We start from the raw sequence: 18,521 nt of genomic DNA, 5'->3' as shown, positions 1-18,521 counted from the left end.
AACCCGATTACCCAGGTCTCCTTTCTCTCTCTTTCAAGAGAGCCCACCACACCACCTACCGCCGCCCCGCTACTGGTTCTCTCTCTTTCTCTCTGCGTATTTGCGTATATCGAGTGGGAAAGAATACGCGGTTCATTGTGCGATTAGCGATAGTGCGTGCGCCGTGCACTTAAATTGTATGGAGTCCGTATGGTACGGTACGGACTCTACACACCTAATTTCTTATGTACCTATAAGTGCACTCTTTTCCCGAACACTTCATCACCGTCCTTACGCAACTTGTCCGGCTGCCTCTTTTCTCCCCGTCGCTCTCATTCATTATGTGCTTTTGCCCATTGTGATCCAATGCACTGCTCCAAACAGGAATTATGACTTATCTACTTAGCTTTTTTGAAAAAGTTTGAGACTTCTCACAGGTATTGGATATTTGGATGATGCTGCAAATATGCAAATTGTAACAAAAACCATTCATTGTTTTAAACGCGAGCTTCTCATCTTCTTTTTGAAATCGGAGAGCTGATCTGCCGATGCTCCGATAAGCTCTGATCTCATGATCTCATGGATGTGTGCAGATGGTTCTGAAAAGGAGCTTGTTATAAGGACACGTCAATGCATGTAGTTGAGTAAGCTAAAAAATATGATCCCGATTCCGAGGAGCACACTTTCAACAAAACTAATAAGTATTGTTTCAAAAATTTTTTTTAGAATTGGTTTTTTTTTTTTTTTTTTTTTTTTTACTGAAACCGATGGTCCAAAATGCGAGTAATAAGTATCCGCTAGCGTCAGTGTCGTCATCGTTTCCCGTTCGTCCTGTAAAAAAAAGAGGGAGAAGATAATATATAGAGTAGCCAGGCTTGTAATACGGCGCCTTTTATTCGACGTTGCGTTCTCGTGGACGATGACTCACATGAAACACACTGCTGCGTGCGAGTAAAAATATCTCCTTTATCCTTTCCTTCGGTTGTAAGAGTACCTTCTGTTCTTCTTCAAAACTTCAAAAAAATGTGTATTATACAAGAGGGGATGATAGAGAAGGGGTTTCAAAGAAATGAAACAACGATTCTGGTTTTATAAAATGACTTTTTATTTTCAAAAACTATAATTTGTAAGTATTAGAAACTCAATAAAATCAATGGGATGTTTCGCAAAGTGGCTGATGCAAAATCACAACTTTTTGCTACTATAAAGTTATTGTAATTTTCAATTATAAGATAGAAAGATGAGTAATGCGCAATTTAATATTTAGATGAAAAAATTTAACGAACTATTTTTGCGACGATTGAAGATTATTAGGTATAATTAATTAATTTAGGAGTTGTAATCATTGAACAGTACACTCTAATTAACAAGATTAACTTTTATGCAACTGAAATTTAAAATACAATTTAATTGTGGTTGACTTTTTTTTTATTCATGACAGTAAATCTTAACACTATAATTAATACACATCACATATTACTTAATGTACTGCAATGGGGGGAGGGGAGGATATATATACAAAAAGCCAGGAATTCATGACAATTGTGGGGTGATTTAAAAAAAACTTTGACCCCTATTTCTTTTTTTCCTCATGAAAAATAAATCAGATACGCTTGCAATTGTTGCATACACAAATTACAGTCATACTTTTGTTTTCAAGTTGCTTGAGAATAGTTATGCATCACTCTCGAACAATCAAAGTTATTTCTAATGGAAATAGGTTTTAAATAAAATTCCAAAGTAATTTTTCTACAATAAATAAGATTACTGTGAAATATGGTGCCCATATTAAACTTAATTTAAAATGAATCCTACACCAGCTAATTCACAATTTTTTTACTGCTAATTCTTAAGAGTCCAAGAATTCTAAGGGATCGTTCATAGTAGATTAACTACGATATGGCTCGACGTTGTTAGACGTAGTCGGTTATATCAAGTAACAGAAAGTGACAGAGGGAGCAGCTCGAAGTGTCTTGCTGTAGCCAGTAGTAGCTTATCATCGATAGTATACATAAACTATACATCAATACAGCAAGACACTTCGAGTTGTTTCCTCTATCGATTTCTGCTGCTTGATGTAGCCGGCTACGTCTAGCAACATCAACCAATACCTCAGTTGTTCCACTAGTACTTATCTTAGAAGAATAAGATAGTCGGTAAAGAAATTGTATATATATAATAGTTAATGTCTTTATTGAGTTCAGATGCGCAAAAGTTCTTGAGTGATTCAATCGTCCTTCTTCTCGGGTGACTTATCCCCGTTCATGGGGGATGGAGAGCGGCTGCGACTCTTACTGTGTTTGCTGCCGTTTGAGGCTGATCGGGATCTGTTGTCTCGCGATCGCTCGCGGCTCTCACGCGATCTCTCCCTGCAGAGATTCAAACATTCATTAATGGATTTATCGAAATTGCATTTGTATTACCTATGTATGTCAACCAAAATTTTAAACTTACTTTGAAGGAGACTTGGCTTTTGATTTGGACTGAGATCTAGATTTGGATCTATCATTTTTTGATCTGGAGCGGGACCTGGATTTGCTCTTTGACTTTGAGCGATCCTTGGACTTAGAGCGTGACCTAAAATAAACATTTGAAATTCAATTTCATTGAAACCTCAATGGTTAATAAAAAATTAGATGTCATGAGACATGCAAATTGAATGAAAGTTTTAGGCATGCTTTACCAAGGCGGATCAAATCATATTAATGAAAAATGAAGCGTAAATGAAGCAAGTTGTAGTGAAAATAATAAAGCAAAACAAATCGGGACAAGGTACTCACTTGGACTTGGAACGCGAGCGGCTTCGCTCAGGAGACTTGGATTTGGACTTAGATTTGGATTTTGAATGTGCCTTCGATTTGGAACGGCTGCTGCGACGACTACGGCTACGAGAGCTGCGGCGGCTCCTAACGCACATACAAAAATAATTTCAAAATGCTCCGGGTTTTTCTTCATTTTTTAAATTTTTACGTTAATCATTTTTAATAGTTTTAAATGTGCATCGCGACGACTGCAACCGCTCGATAAAAGTTAATTTTTTTTTTTCCTTTTTTTTTCAAGAGCAGCATTTGAGGATTGGACGAGGATTACAATTTTTGGTACGAGCACTCGAATAATAAAAAAATTTCAGGACTTTTATCAAGCAATAACGCAGTAGGTTCAAGAACAATCTAACGGATCATTAGGCAAGTGATTGGATTGAACAAGAAAAAAAAAAGAAAAAAAGAGGATGCAAATCAAATAAAATTAGGTGCATCGGTGACGATTGAAAAAAATTTTTCAATTGATGCGATTCTTTCTAAAAGCGCAAGGGGTAAAAAGAAACAAAGTTAAAATTATAGCAGAATATCAACAGGAAAGAGAGGCACGGTCAGGTCAGATTTTTTTCGTACCTTGAACGAGACCGTGAACGTATGCGTGAGCGCGACCTTGACCTCGAGCGTGATCTCGAGCTAGAGGAGCGCGAACGACGTCCACGACGATTATCTTCAACCAAACGGATTCTGCGTCCGTTCAACTCGGTATCGTCAAGCTTCTCTAGGGCTTTCTTCATGTCGGAGTAGGTAGCAAACTCAACAACTCTGTAATTAAAAAAAGACATTAAAAATTTTGTATTATTAGCATAAAACTTTCAATCTTCAAGTAAAATATTTACCCCTCATTTCTGCGTTGTTTATGGGCATCAGCATAAGTTACTTCGCCAGCTTTTCTCATGTAATCCTTCAAGTCCTGAACATCATATAAAAAATTTTGATTAATTGGAGTCATGAAAATTTAAATTTTGAACTAAAGTTATGTGAGTAATTTAAGACGAATTCGGGTAACAAATTGTTTTTGTTTTTTTTCTTTTCTGATTTAATATTAAGGAAAATAATTATTTAATACTGTGCACTGAATACTACGTTATGTCGCAATATTTTAAATGACAAAAATCCTACATATTAAAATGAAACCTAGGAAGATTATTGGAATTGCTAATGTTTATGAATGATTGATGTGTGCTCGAACTTAGTATCATTGATTAAACCTTTTTCAATATGCAATTTAATTGTACAGTTTAATTGCAGAAGATTCATCACTTTGTAGAAAATCATGATTGATTGCAAAAACGTAACGTATTTAAATATTATTTCTTCAAAGTGATTTACATATAGATATAATTTTGGAATATAGGATTTGTCAATTATATGGAAGATTTTAGAAAAATTTGTTTTCCATTCTTATCAGTATTATAGATATTAAAATAACCATAACTGAAAATTGTAAGATACTATCTCTATATTAAGATAATTGATTTAACTAAATCCAACCCCTATTATTCAGCTAAGAGGGTGAGTAATGGCAGGAGAGACTTGTCAATGGTATCCATGCTTGTAGTACTACAGAGACACTCTTCACTTCGCGTTCTTCAGACTCTTGATAATAATTCTCTTGTCTACAGTTAGAGAGAGACCTTGCATATTGTAGATCAAAATATATGGGAACCAGGTATTTGAGTTTGAAATAGTATTGATTTTCTTGATAAGCTTGAAGTTGGCGTGGCGTTGCGATATTCTTGATCCAGACGTAGAAAGATTGTTGTAAAACCAATGAATTTCATCCGTTTCTTTCATAGCCTTAACTAATTTTGAACCTACTCATTCATTTCTACTTTAGATTTATATACCTATATCAATTTTCAATTTTTGTTGCATAATGAATGGCTTAACTGTAAGATATTAATAAAGTACTAAATAGTAAAGTTATAATAATTTAAGTAAAAGTTTGAAGATTCCTAATTTCGAGCACAAATGCAGGTATTAAATTTATCTATGTAATTAAAGTATGTTCTTTTTTTTGGAGAATTTTCCAAGTAATTTTCATCTTGCAAGAATGTACTCAAGGCCAATGTAAGAATGTACTCAAGAGGCTGTATACTTAACATTATAAGTGCACAGAAATTAATTGCAAATATTTATACTTTGACACTTTTTGTTCAATCAATTATCAATTCAATGTCAATCCAAAGATGAACAGTTATCATTCAAATAGCCTCTGTAAAATTTTAAATACAAAATTGAAAGAAATTATATGTAAGGCAATAATAATAATAATAATAATAACAACAAATATAAAGTAGAAGATAATGTAAAATACATGAATATGCAAAATATCTAAAGAGTACACTCGTTTAAGGTGATGCATTTACCTTGGGCCCAGGCACCACCTTGCTTACGGACAGAGACACCGAGAGGAGGTAGGAATACGCATGAGGCCCCAACTAAAGAGAGGACACAGAGGAACTCGAGTAGCCTCGCTCGGACTGACAACTCATTTCTCTCTTTTTTTCGTTCACAATATCTAGTTTTTCTCATGGAGCCAACGGTTGTGTGAAAGTCTTGTGTTCCTCGATTGGCCCATCAAACACAAAGGTAACGCAAGCGTGCTAGTCAAGTTCACTCGCAGAGAACCAATTAATGTGACCCTCTCTCGCACTCATTGATAGGGACGAACGGACGGACTCTCTCTCTCTCTCTCTTTGACTGGGTGTGAATCATCCCTGCCTTCCGATAGACACTTGGGAGGAATCGCACACACGGATGGCCCTCACCAGATGGTTTTGATGTTGCTCACTCGGGTGGCTTTCCAGTCGATTAAACGTCCCCCGATTACTTCAGAATTTTTTTTTTTTTTAATACTCTGTCAATTGTTAGCGTTTTGTGATTTGTAATGGCGTTCGAGTATTGTGCAAGCGATTTTGTTATTTTTCACGCGTATTAGTGTGAAGAAGAAAAAAAAAAAAAAAAAAAGTTCAATAATTTATGAAGTCAGTTGTATGAATGTAAGTTTTAGTTTATATGATTAAAAATGTTGCATCAGATAGTTTCGTATGATAAAGTTTTTGAATAATGTTAGCTTGTTTTATTTTATTTTGTACAAGTTACTTTACCCTTAAATTTTTTTATAAAAATACCAATTTTTCCTTAGAAAAAATATTTAGAAAAGTAAAATAGAAAACAATTGAATTACCATACATTTTTTGAGTTGCTAATTAATGAACTTTTCAATATTACATATAAACTTTAAATGTACTTTTACATTTAAGTATACAGTGGTGATAACTTAAAAAAAAAAAGATGCAATTTTCAAACACTAAAGCAAATTTTCAAAAATTCCGTTCAATTACTTAAAAAAATATAAAAAAAGGAAAAAGGACGATTTTTACTCCAAGCGTGACTTTAAAATATTTAAGGGGAATAAATTTTTTCGTCTCGTGTACTACATGTTATGTGATTTTTTTTCCTCAATAATATTTACAACGAAAATGCGACGTTTTCTTCCTGAGTTTAGAGTTGAAAGTGCAACATACTTTTCCACAGGCAAATTATATTTACCGCCTCAGTCTATTTTCAAGTATGAGCAGTGAATGCAATTGTTTATTCGGAAGAGAAGTATGGCATTTCCACCCCTGAAAACAGGAAGCAATAGTAGTAATTTCAAGAGCTAATATGGTGTGTAATGCGTCGCTTTTGTTGATGCATAGCTTAAATTGACAGTTTAACGAAAATAAAAAAAAAGAAAAAAAATTGTATAAAAACATTTAGTGGCCACTATTAATGCATGCACATTTTAAAAATATAAGTGTTCAGAAAAAGATCGATAATTATAGGTAATATATATGTATATAAAAAAAAATAAAAAAATAAAGAAGCCACAAATTACAAATAACATGATAAAAAATTATACGTATGTTATTGCATGATGGAAAAAATTTTTTTTTTAAAGTGCAGAAAACATGGAGGGAAATGAAGATTACATGAATGAAACATAGAAATATTAGAAGTGTAGTCGTTAAATGAATAGGAAGAAAAACAGAAGAAAAGACAAAATAATGGAAGTCTCGTTAGCCAGGTGGGTAGTAGCAGAGAAGATTTGCTGAAACAGAGCAGTAGCTCTTCGGTGAATTTCCAACTTTTATTCCTCTTTTATCTCTGTCACTCTTTTTTCTTTCTCTCTCTCTCTTTCTCAACTTTCTGTCAGACGCGGGCTTTGGCTCAGCTCTCGGGCTTGCAGGGAAGAGCAGCCAAAAAAAACTTAGCGCTTAGAAGTGGATTGAGTTCGTGTGTGGCCAGGAGTTGCTGTCTCCGGTAGTAGTGGTGGCTTGGAAAGATGAGAAAGAACAGAGAACGAAGACATGTGATAGTAGGCAGAAGAAAAAAGAGAAGAAGCTTGGGCCAACAAATGAACACACAACAGAAAGTCGTCATGAAGTCGTGTGTAGCGCTATGGCTTTATTTCTCTTCCGGATTATCGGGCTATATCTGCTCAGCGAGAACGCCTATCTCGCCATCATTGAATAGAGTCCCCCGAGAGAGAGCGTCGTCTCGAGAGCGATGATAGTCGTTGTAGTAGTGTGGGGGAGTAGTAGTAGTAGAAGATGTTGTAGGTGGCAGCCATGGTGGTGGACACGCCGCTGCTGACCACCGATGGGCTGTGACCCCATTTGAGTAGTGAGGGCCTGGGCCGCGCGCTGACACTTGCCAACCAATTTCGGTCTTTCTTTCCCTGTTTGACTGACTTGGTCTCTCGATTGTCGGCTTTTTCACTCACTTTGCTTTCTGTGTTTTGTATTCATCATGTGACTTTCGACATCGCTTTGGTCTCTCTGTGTTACTCAGGCCCTAATTGATCTCTGTCTGTCTCTCACTGCCCCTCCGCGGCGAGGAGGGTATGTATGGCTCTTCGGAAAGAACAGCAATTGTTTTTTATTGTTCTTTTTTTTTTTACGATTTTCATGTTTTTTAATACAATTATTCATTCATTTTTTTATATTTTATTATTTATATTTACCGTTCTCGAGTAAAATTTTACTTGACATTTAATGTCAAGAACGTATATTCAAATGCGTACAGAAATTTTGAAAAGAAAAGTAGAGAAGTATACTGATTAAGTTTGTTCCGGTTGACAAAAGGTTGAGATTTAATTCAATTTAAAATAATTTTATGAGCAACAACAAACAACAACGAAAATAATGTCAATTGATCAAGTAAGACCTGGTTTTTCTTTCATGGGTTGAATTAGGTTTTGTCTAGATTTCTAACTAAAATTTTCATCTTGGTTTATACTTGTGAAAAATCCAATCTGCCTGATTCCAACGCAAGTTTTTATATTCTGGTTCCATTTTCAAGTCTTCTTGTTTCTTCCTTTTATCTTCAGTGTGATGGTTTCGAGGAGACTTCAAATCTAATTCTTTTAATGAGCCCTACACATGCCTGGTTCCCATTTTCTCCTACAGATTGTGTTCCACATTTTTTTATTCATCCACGCAAATATCGCAGTTTGATTTGTGTAGGAAAGTATGCCATAGACTTACTTGATCAAAATGTACATTTTTTTTCTTTTTCTTTTGTTTTTGTAAGAGAAAAAAAATCCCATTCAACTAAAACACGTGACAACAATTTGATGGCTAGAGAAAATAGTTACTTTAATTCAAGTAAAAATTGCTCATGTATTCAATGCTCATATGAGAAAAGTAAAGTCAGATTCTCGAGATTCGCAAAGATAGTGAATATACTTAATATATTATATGACTTTGCAAGTATATTTTAGTGATGATATAAAGGAAGTAAGAAGCTTACCTGCCAGCTGACACGACTTGAGAGATTCTCGACAGTGAGGCGGTATTCCGTTCTGGTTGGAGGTCCATATCTACAAGATAAATAGACTTGTATGACTATCGACTAAAGTTTTTTCATATTTCATGTGTAAAAAAAATTACAAGGCGGTTCTTGCAATATTCATATTGCACATTGAGCTCAGATTTAATATATAATGAACTTTAATGATAATTATAAAAGCTTTGTTAATATTATTTCGAAGAGAAACGAATATATCGTGATTAAAACAAAAAACCTAGATAAGCATAATTACTGAGATCGATACATGTGAACAAGTAAGAGATCAAAACTAAAAACTCAGTTCCACTGAGTTTCAAGTTTCTCTACCATCCGACTGATATGGATGGATCAGAAACGCAACTTCATGTCATTTGAATATGTAGTTATGCCTGTATACAAACTTTTCATTTAATAATTAATAATTTACAAGTCAAATGTGGCCTGATGTATAAAATGTAAATTTTAATTTAAATAAGATTTGAATGTTTCATTACCGACTCAAACTCTCTAAACATGGCCATGAGCAAGAACGACCTTAAATAATAATGATGGGGAAAAAGTATATTGAAGGTTTGTCTTGGACCTGACTTATAATTGGAGGTAAAAACATAAATGAACTAATTATTTAAAAGCTTTAAAGATTAAAAATAAAAAAAATAAAAAATAAAAAAATTGATTAAAAAATTGTTTTTTTCAACTTTTATGTTTGGAATGATAGAAAATAAGGAAAAGACAAATGCTGAATTAGAGGTATTTTTGTGTACAGTACTTATTAAACAAATATATACCTGGGCAATGATTGCTTGTAGCTATTAGATGAGGTCCTCGACATTCTGTTCACACTATCTCTGCAAAAAGGGATTTTATGTGAACAGAAATTCAAATTTAAAAAATAAATAAAAATAAAATAAAATAGATTACAGTCAGATATTTGTAAGCAGTCCTTAATAGGACATGGCAAGTGGCATACAGTAAAGGTACATTTTTATACCAGAAGCTGGAAGCTAACATTGTTAAGCTTTCTCTTTACCATCCAACTTTACGTTGGAAGCGGCTTCTAGTGTCCAATAAAAATATACCTCAATAGAAAAACAATAGGAATAAATAATGAAGGAGCGTGTAAAGAGGAATAAAATAAAATTGAAAATAAGAATCGAATGCAGCATTCATTGCACAGGCACACAATAAATCACCTGATGCCACTTCATAATCAAACATCAACAATTATCTTTTTATTGTTCTACTGAAAATGCAGCCATAGCGTACCTGTCGTGTCGCATATCGTCTCGGCTGTAACAAACACAAGACCACACAAACTATTAGTTTATTTTTTATAAAAGCATCGTTTGGTTGGTGATAAAAGAAAAAAATGAAGTAAATGTGTTTTTTTTTTTTTTAATGGATTGTGATTTTTAATTTTATTTTTTCACTTTCTTACGGATAGAAAAGTTTTTCTTTACCGCCAATGAGTTAATAAATTAGTTCGTTTTCATTTGGAAATACTTAAGAGTAGTCAAATCCAAGACAACCAATTTAGAAAAAGCATAAATTGCAAGTTTTTATGATAAAACTTATTTTTTCTTCCAAAAAAAAAAAAAAAAAATACTCGCGAAGCTTTCAAAACATTCATTACTCATAGCTTCAAGGTCTAATAGAAATTTCTTGACCAATTATTCAAAATATTTATGTAATATTATATAATACCTTCAGTTAAAAAACGTTTGTTTTGATGCCTGTGCGTGAAGATACTTTTATTAGGCGGAAACTGTAGCAATATCGAGAAAAATGAAGTAGTAGAAAATGTACATTCTCTACCTTATAGAATTTTCACTAGGACGATTAATTGATTTTATTTCTACTGTAATAAAGCTTTATTAAAAAAGCATCCTAGCGCACAGTATCAAAATAGATGAATATGATAGTACCGTCAAAAGATATAAAAAAGGACACGCAAGCACAAAAAATACTAGACTAAAGTAGCTGAAAGAGCTAAAAAGTCATGAGAAAAAAAAGTGGGATGTACAAATGGAAAAGGAAAAAACAGTTAATGATGATGATGATTGTGATGGCAGGATAATAGCTGAGCCGATCGAATGACTTGAAGAGTTGGTCATCAGCTGGAAAAAAGTCTCGTAAAATTTATCTTGTTGCATTAGCCTTACGCGGAACGCCTCGAGTCTCCGTATCCACCGCGGGAGTCACCATAGCGCCACTGATCGCTACCACGGGGCGTGCCTCTAGCTCTCTCAACGGTTATTCTGTAACACGGAAAAAAACGGCAAAGGCCAAATTGGTAATGCTTACTTGTCTCTCCAGGAGCGTGAGCGCCCGTTGCCACGGTCGCCGCGCCTCCCTACACCCAGCGCTATCTCGACCGCCACTCTGAAACACACCCAACAAAAATACCCCACACTAAGTTCAAAGAGGACACTGCTCGCATTCGGCACTTTAAGCTCTCTCTCTTTTTTTTCTTTTCTCAATAGACGATAATTTATTATATTACTTCGATCAATCGACTCTTCCAACGTTAATTTTTTGCAATTTTCAATGTCAAATTTTTAATTCCGATTTTGTCACTCAAGATCGGTTCTTTATTCCAAATATTACTGCCGATTGCACGAATTTTTCAATACACTTGGCACTGTACACGAAAATTAGTTATAATATGCATAACGTGAAGTGCAGTGATTTAAAAAAAGTATATTTTGAAACTAGATTACAATACTTTATGAAGAATTAGTAACTTCTTTAAACTTTTAGTTACAAATGCTTTTAATTTGTCTTTTTTTCAAATGCAAAAAACTTTTTTAACACAAAATCACATTATGTATTTAAAACATCAAAACCAATTGTTTTGTGAAAGATGATGATTCTTTGCAGATTTATTGTATCAATATTTTTTTCAAAACTTACGAGATAAACTTGATAAATTAAGTGGTTACATTATTAATACACTGAAATCAAGTTCACCGATTTAAAGATACATCCAGACAAGAAAAAAAGATATACTAAAGACATTTTTTTTGTATTTTATTTAAAAAAATATCAAAAAATTAGTGTATGAGTATACTAAGCATGTTTTGACTATTATTAATAAAAATAATAATAAAAAAAGACAAATGAAAAATTTTGTGACACCAGTTTTTTCGCTGATAAAAAAGTTTAAGTTGTGAGAACTTTTATCAAAAATTGTTTTTGATATTTTGTTGTAGGGTGTGTTAAGAAAAAAATATTTTCAGAAGAGATATTTGATGGGAGTAGTTCAAAATGGCGGTAAGTCACACTGGACTGGTCCTTGAGATATTTTTATGTTTTTCTTATTAGATATTCGATAAATAGCTCTTTAAATTTTACAGGGTGTTGACGGATTTTTTTTTTTCTATTAACTAAACAATCAAACAACATCACACAATTATAATATTGTAAAAATAGTACCAAAATTTTGTTAATTAACTACATCAAAGCAATAACCAGCTGTTTACGAATAATTATAATTACTTTTAATTAATAGCAAACCATGCACACACAAACGAGTTAGTTATAATATTAACGGTAATAACGTTTTTAACATAACATCAGCATTTATAAAGCACCAAAGAAAAGTTTTAATTTGCATAGCACCAAAATCATGCATTATTGTGAACTACAGCTATGATGAGTGATTTAGACAGATATTTTATCAGTAATAGATAAATAAATCAAGGAAATCAGAAAAACGTTTTTAGTTGTATATTTGCACGGGAAAATGTAAAGGTAAAAACCATAAAAAGGCTTTTAGTTATAATTTATGGAAATTATAGAAGACGAAAAAAAAATTAATTTGACATGCAAATGATGTAACGAACATATTTTGAAAGTTAAATTTGAGATGATAGTGGTCTTCCTTTTTTTTGTTTCTCTAGTTCAACAAGAATATTTAATTTAATCGTCAAAATTTCGTTGCTTTCGAGATTAACGATTTTTAAACATTTTAAATGAAATGGTTAATTGTGTAGTATTATTTAATTTTTACAATTAATCATGCTTAAAGAATCATCCCAGTCACCAAAAATTTGAGGAATATACAACGACAAAAGTTTTTTTATTTACCTTTCTCCCAGGAGTTCCTTGCCATTTAGCTCATAAACGGCATCGTCAGCATCTCTGTAGTCATCAAATTCCTGTTAAGAAAAAAAAAGAAGGTTTTATTAATTAAAACGTATTTTTACCAACAAGTTATAAATTAAAATTCTTATGAACTATTATCTTATTAGATTACTTGATTATTAATTAAGGAAAAATTATTTCCCAAATTACTTGCTCAATCCAGTTGATTCAGCTTTGGAGTGAATAGGAATAATATGATTTTTGAGCGATTTACATCATATGTTTGAAAATATGATTTCATACAATGGATTGAGCAAGTTTAGCTTAAAAATAAATAGTTTAAAAAAAAAGTATAAGCCTGTGATGACTGTGCAAAATAAAAAATATTGAAAGAAAAAAATTAGGAGTATCAGTCCGATCTTGAGAGGAGGTGTACAGGCTCAACATTATTCACATCGTCATAACAGGTAAGGCTGTAAAAATATAGGCGAGTCCTTCAGACCTGTAGAACTTTAAAAAAAAAAAAATTTCAATCATGATATCAAACGACTGGCTTTCAAACAAAGAATCAATTTATTCAAGTGAGCAGGGTCAAGGGGTATTTCAGGCCGTCGGTATTGTGCTTCATATTGCATTCAGCAAAGAGTAAAAAAATTATAAACAAATGTATTGTACACAGAGAACATCATTAAAGCGACAACTAAACAATTATTATTTATTAACTTCAATGTTAGTAAAACTGTACTTACCAAAATCATTAAGACACCTTATTAGGTTTATAAATATTGGCAAGGATCTTAAGTAAGAATTTTCATTACAAATGGTGCATTTTATTTTCATGCTCGAGCAATTGAAAGTTAATAATTTGCATACAGTGGTAACATTAATAATACTCATAAGTGTACATTTGATAGAGGCACATACATGTAAGCCTTAATGCCGGTTGCATTAAGGGTTTAAAATATACATCACCCCGTTTGTTTATTAAAATCAAACAAAGCAAATTATAATTTTCATGTATTCGTTTGTATTAATTTTTTTTTGTTTCCTTATATAAAGAGAACCATCGTTCATTCATGTGCTTGTTTGTTTAGCAAAACAGCTCCGTCTTTAGTGACGATACTTACGACAAAGCCATAGCCATTCTTGATGAGGACATCACGGAACCGACCGTAGCCTCTGAAAAATCTCTCAAGGTCTCTTTCCCTGGTGCCATATGGAAGCCCACCGACATAGACCCTTGTCCCTACCATACTGTAAAAAGAAACAATTTATTTACATTAGACTTACCACAAAGGCAAATCCACTCTTCATAGCGATTTCCCTGATTCTACCAAATTTCCGGAAGAACTTCTCTAGGTCGCGCTCTCGCACCCGGGTAGCTAATCCACCAACGAATACTCGGGTGTTCATTCTTAAAGGAAAATATAAAAAATACCATACATAACAGGTTTCCTTTGGAACCTGCCACTTTTTTTATGATTTGTGTTGTTTTTTTTTTTCTTTCTTTTTTTTCAAATATATTATGATCATTGTTTTCATTATTTACAGCAAATGAAATATAAAATAATGTGTATACTGCGCGATGGATGCTTTTTTTTTAAATACATTTCTTACTATACTTAATGAGTAAAGTATTCAATACTTCTTTGAAAAACATATTAAATTTGTTAGTCAACAAAATGGTAGAAATTGAGACGACAAAAACATATTAGCTGTAGTTGTATCAATGTTTCTTTGATTTTTATTTCAAGTGGCAGATGATGTGTATACAAAAAGAGCAAATACTGAAAAATGGACAAATCAACTGTGCATTGATACAATGAGTGTATTTATCACATGAAATTTTAGTGTACCAGTAGATGACTCGATTGAAAAATAATAATAATAATAAAAAAAAAAAAATTATTGGAATCAATGAATGAAAAGACCCGGATAGTCGTTTCCGCATTCCTCTTATTGCAGCTTAAACGTTTTCTCGTGAAAACAGATTCATCAACTCATGCAAAAATGTTCTTTCTCAATCCATAATTATGTACGTAACATTCAACGTGACGCGAGTATCGCAAAGATCTTCAACTTCTTGCGAAGAAAATCATCGATGGATCCATAGTATAAATTTCACAATTGCTTTTTATTTCAATTCTTAGTGCCTAATCACCAATCAGCGAAATAAATAATCCATTTTCCCTTCACGATTTCAGAACGACAGGAGCGAGATTGTAAGTACAATGCACCAATAGACCTGCAGGCAAGCGTGTCTAATGAAAATTGAATAAATAAACGCACAAAAGTAAAAGTCACATAAGTACAGCGATACAGCTCGACGATCAAGTTGTTGAGAGGGGGGAAAAAAAAAAAAAAAAAAACATTGTATCTGGCTGCGCGGTACATGTATACTTACATAGATGTATAGGTATTACAACCGGGCGGATATCGAGAGCGGCAGAGGCAGATGAAAATGGCGGCGGTGCGGTGTACTTATAGGTTTGTTCAATTATCCACCTCGGAGCGCTCCGAGCGATCGAACACGAGTTCTTTGTCGGAGAACTCGGAGGCCTCCGAGAGGTATCCTTATACTATATAGGTATACTCACCGCTTGTAACTGATGTTTGTAAACAATGAGCAGCTATAGTGAGTATACCTATATAGTATAAGGATATCTCTCGGAGGCCTCTGAGTGCTCCGACAAAGAACTCGTGTTCATTTATAGATCACTCGGAGGCCTCGGAGCGCTCCAAGGTGGATAATTGAACAAACCTATAGAAAGAAAAGAAAAGGAAAAAAACTGACAAATTACGTAAATACGCGCGAGTATCGCGGAATCGATTGGTACAGTGACTGTTGTACCTGCGGAGAGGCTCCTTACGGAGGAAAGTCGATTGAAAAGAATAAATGAGAAAATTTGACCAACCTTTGTCCACACGGAGAAACCGAGTGCAACAGTCTGTTGACTGATAATGATACTTAAAACCGACGACCCCTTTTCCGCTCGGCTCCCCTTTTTAATGAACCAGCGCGATATGGGCTAGATTGTGTGTGGGAAGTCTTACACGGACATGCGAGATAAGGTAGATATTTCTCCCCTTTCTCATACCTATATTATGTGTACCTTCCGATGTTATCTCTTATTGCGTGATTAAATATATATTTAAAGACGTGGCGTTTTCAAGTCGTTGAGGAAACAATTTTGCAAATTACCTTGTATGACGGAAATTGTTATTTTTTAGTCGTCCAAAACGCGTTACCTATTATGTTTATTAATCGAAGAAAAGTATTTTTAGCTTTCCAGATCAGAATTTAAAGGTCTTTACCGGCAATGTTACATACACGATGTTGTTAAAAGAAAAATATGATCGCACGGTGGTCTGGAAAAGGTCAGTTTATGGTGCTAAATGAAAGAAGAAAGGTTTTTCGTCGAATCAGACTGTCTGTTACCGACAAAATGACGATTAGCATTATCACCCAGAGGAATCTATACTTTTAAAATAAGAGAAAACATAAAATGGATGCTGAAAATTAAATTCTTAGTGACCCTTTATTCACTTGGATATTTTGTTGTTTTTCCAAACATTGCATCACACATGTAATTAATCGCTTTGATAGAAAACATTATTTCTCATGATGAGGGTAAGTTTGTTGCTTATATGTACGATATTTATTTCTATGATAAAAGCAACCCGAACATGATTTGCAAGTAATTATTTTTTCGGTATAAATGACGTGATATGTCGTTTTAAACGAAAATATTGTTAACTAACGCGCAGCTATGGTACAGTTTTCCTGGTAACTCGATGCAAATACTATTTCTTTTGGACAAGAGGAAAAAAAAGAACTGTTACGTAACGCTGATACGAATGATACATGTAAGCACAAGGAAAATTAAATGGGCAAAATCAACAAACAATCCATTCAACGACCCCACATGATTGAACGAACGACTATACCCTGGGCTCCGAATAATTGGGAGCCCAAAATAAGACCGGCTGCAGTAAAAAAAAAAGAGAGGCGTCCATTTCGGCCCGCATACATACACGCATATTGACATAAACATACGCGGCGTTTCCCTTCAGCGCTCAGTTTTCCAACTTTCCCTACGTCCCAAGACTGTTTGTATTCACATTCGCAGAAATTCGACCATTGCCTTATTTTTTTTCTCGAGAAAAAAAAAAAAAAAAAAAAAAAAAAAAAAAAAGGATTAGAGCGCGCCAGAGAAACGGAGCAACGCCGCAAGAGAAAGAGATAGAGAAACGAACAAACATGTCGTCCGGCGAGACATAACACATCGACCGAGGACGCGCCAATTTTCTTACCGAAATAATCGTAACTCCAAGGTCAACGAGTAATCGCGCAATTTTCCTGCAGCCTCGATGTATGAGTTAATTAAGTAAAATAATGAAAAACAGCGTGGCTTAAGGAAAATTGAGCCACGTGAATAGTCACGCACGCACACAAACATACACGCAAGAGGAATGCGGTGCAGAGAAGCCGAGTAATTGGCTCCCCTCGGGCTAACCTCTCAAAGAACGTTATGTTTTTGCGGTGAAAAAAAAAGAAATAAACAAATGAAATGGCTCGAGTGAACGTTTAAAACGTGAATATTTGTAACAAAAATAAGTGTAGCAGTGAGTAGCATCATCGGCATGTACGGCCTCAAAAGTACGTGTGCGTGTGTGTGGACACTCACCTGGATGGTTATGTTTGATGGGTTGTGTGTGTGAATACGTGCCAAGCGAAACTTGGCAGCGCGACGATACACGGCTACCTTCCTCCTTGGACAATCGGCTTCGTTGTTCGTTCTTGTTATTTCGTCGGACAAACGTCGGCCGATTGTGTTGTTCAAGTAATACAATTAAATAATTAGTTAACGCGACTACGTTGCGTTTACGTGCGGCCTTCTTGGCTGCCCGTCGACGAATAACGATCGGCGTTTCGGCGTCTCCTTTCCACAAAATGGCGCTCGGCTCTGCCTAGGGCCTAGCTCTCTTGTTTGTTGTTTCGTACTTTTCGTCTTTCCGGTCGGTAAGTGACGGTCGCGTGACTCGTTCCGTGACGGGTTACTTGACGTCAATAAACCACGATTCATTGCGCTCAAAAGAGCGGGTCTTTTGAAACTTATTTTGTTGTCCGTTCGATTTTTCGAGCACATTTTTTTTTTTTTTTTTTCTTGCTCAAATATGAAGATCATTCACCTCGGTTGACAAGGTACGAGTAATTTGTCGTTTAATTCGAGTGTTATACATTATTTTAGACAATTATATGTACTCTCTTGATATTGGGTTTGAAATTTTTACATATTTACTTCGAGTGAACTTTGACGCACTGAAATGTCGAAAAGTTTTCGTTCGTTGAACGTACACATACATTAGAATGGTAAATGAAGTAGGTATAAGTATCAAGTACTTAAATGAACAATGTACATACAAAGTAGATGATAGATTTGCGAGATGAATATGGAGAGAGAGGAAAACTTTGATCGGAAGGCTCTTGGGGAATTGACGGTCAAAAGTGGTCTGTCAATTTTAAAGTTGACTTTTCGCGCACGTTGGCCGGAAATAGTGAGGCTTCGCGGGAGTCAATACAGAGACTATCGAGCTACACTTTTTTGGCTTCTCAGCGTCTAAAATGTTACATTGTTTTGTTTGATCAGGCGTATCGTTGGATCCGATAAATTGTCCATGAATTTTTGGACTCGGAAATTTTTGCAAGATTCCTTCTCAGTTGTTGAAAACATCTGAATACGAATGTATCAAATCGCGTTAGGTTATGGATGGAGTAGCGCTTTGATTAGAAGCGCG

General features: G+C 34.4%; 1 protein-coding gene across 8 annotated transcripts; it reads right to left on the bottom strand.

Annotated features, from left to right (window-relative positions):
- Nucleotides 1-1,060: 1,060 nt before the first annotated feature.
- Nucleotides 1,061-17,664, bottom strand: B52 (serine and arginine rich splicing factor B52). Of its 8 annotated transcripts, none has more exons than XM_089590529.1 (12): nucleotides 17,411-17,664; nucleotides 14,013-14,136; nucleotides 12,726-12,796; nucleotides 10,941-11,018; nucleotides 9,903-9,926; nucleotides 9,425-9,484; nucleotides 8,598-8,667; nucleotides 3,635-3,708; nucleotides 3,372-3,560; nucleotides 2,760-2,885; nucleotides 2,434-2,556; nucleotides 1,061-2,348 (listed from the first exon to the last, which is right to left on the bottom strand). In XM_089590529.1, exons 2-12 carry the CDS (start codon nucleotides 14,133-14,135, stop codon nucleotides 2,207-2,209), a joined length of 1,080 nt encoding a protein of 359 aa, XP_089446655.1. In that variant the 5' UTR covers nucleotide 14,136; nucleotides 17,411-17,664; the 3' UTR covers nucleotides 1,061-2,206. The 8 variants fall into 8 exon arrangements, with proteins under 8 accessions (XP_089446655.1, XP_089446654.1, XP_089446653.1 ...); XM_089590528.1 differs by lacking the exon at nucleotides 14,013-14,136 and adding an exon at nucleotides 13,850-13,976; XM_089590527.1 differs by lacking the exon at nucleotides 10,941-11,018 and adding an exon at nucleotides 10,799-10,894 and having other exon boundaries at nucleotides 17,411-17,663.
- Between the last annotated feature and the right edge of the window lie 857 nt (nucleotides 17,665-18,521).

This window comes from Copidosoma floridanum, unplaced genomic scaffold (assembly GCF_036245765.1).
Source record: "Copidosoma floridanum isolate Cflo_tuat_1 unplaced genomic scaffold, Cflo_Japanese_pri ptg000012l, whole genome shotgun sequence".
Classification (NCBI taxonomy): Eukaryota; Metazoa; Arthropoda; class Insecta; order Hymenoptera; family Encyrtidae; genus Copidosoma; species Copidosoma floridanum.
The sequence above is the reverse complement of the archived record's forward strand: the minus strand, read 5'-3'. Positions and strand labels throughout refer to the sequence as shown.

Excerpts from the sequence above, each read along its gene's own strand:
- B52 (XM_089590526.1), bottom strand. The coding sequence starts at position 13,975 with ATGGTAGGGACAAGGGTCTATGTCGGTGGGCTTCCATATGGCACCAGG. Across the intron at positions 8,668-9,424 it reads TACAAGCAATCATTGCCCAG|ATATGGACCTCCAACCAGAA; the intron begins GTATATATTTGT and ends TTTATCTTGTAG. Across the intron at positions 3,561-3,634 it reads AAACAACGCAGAAATGAGGG|AGTTGTTGAGTTTGCTACCT; the intron begins GTAAATATTTTA and ends TTTTAATTACAG.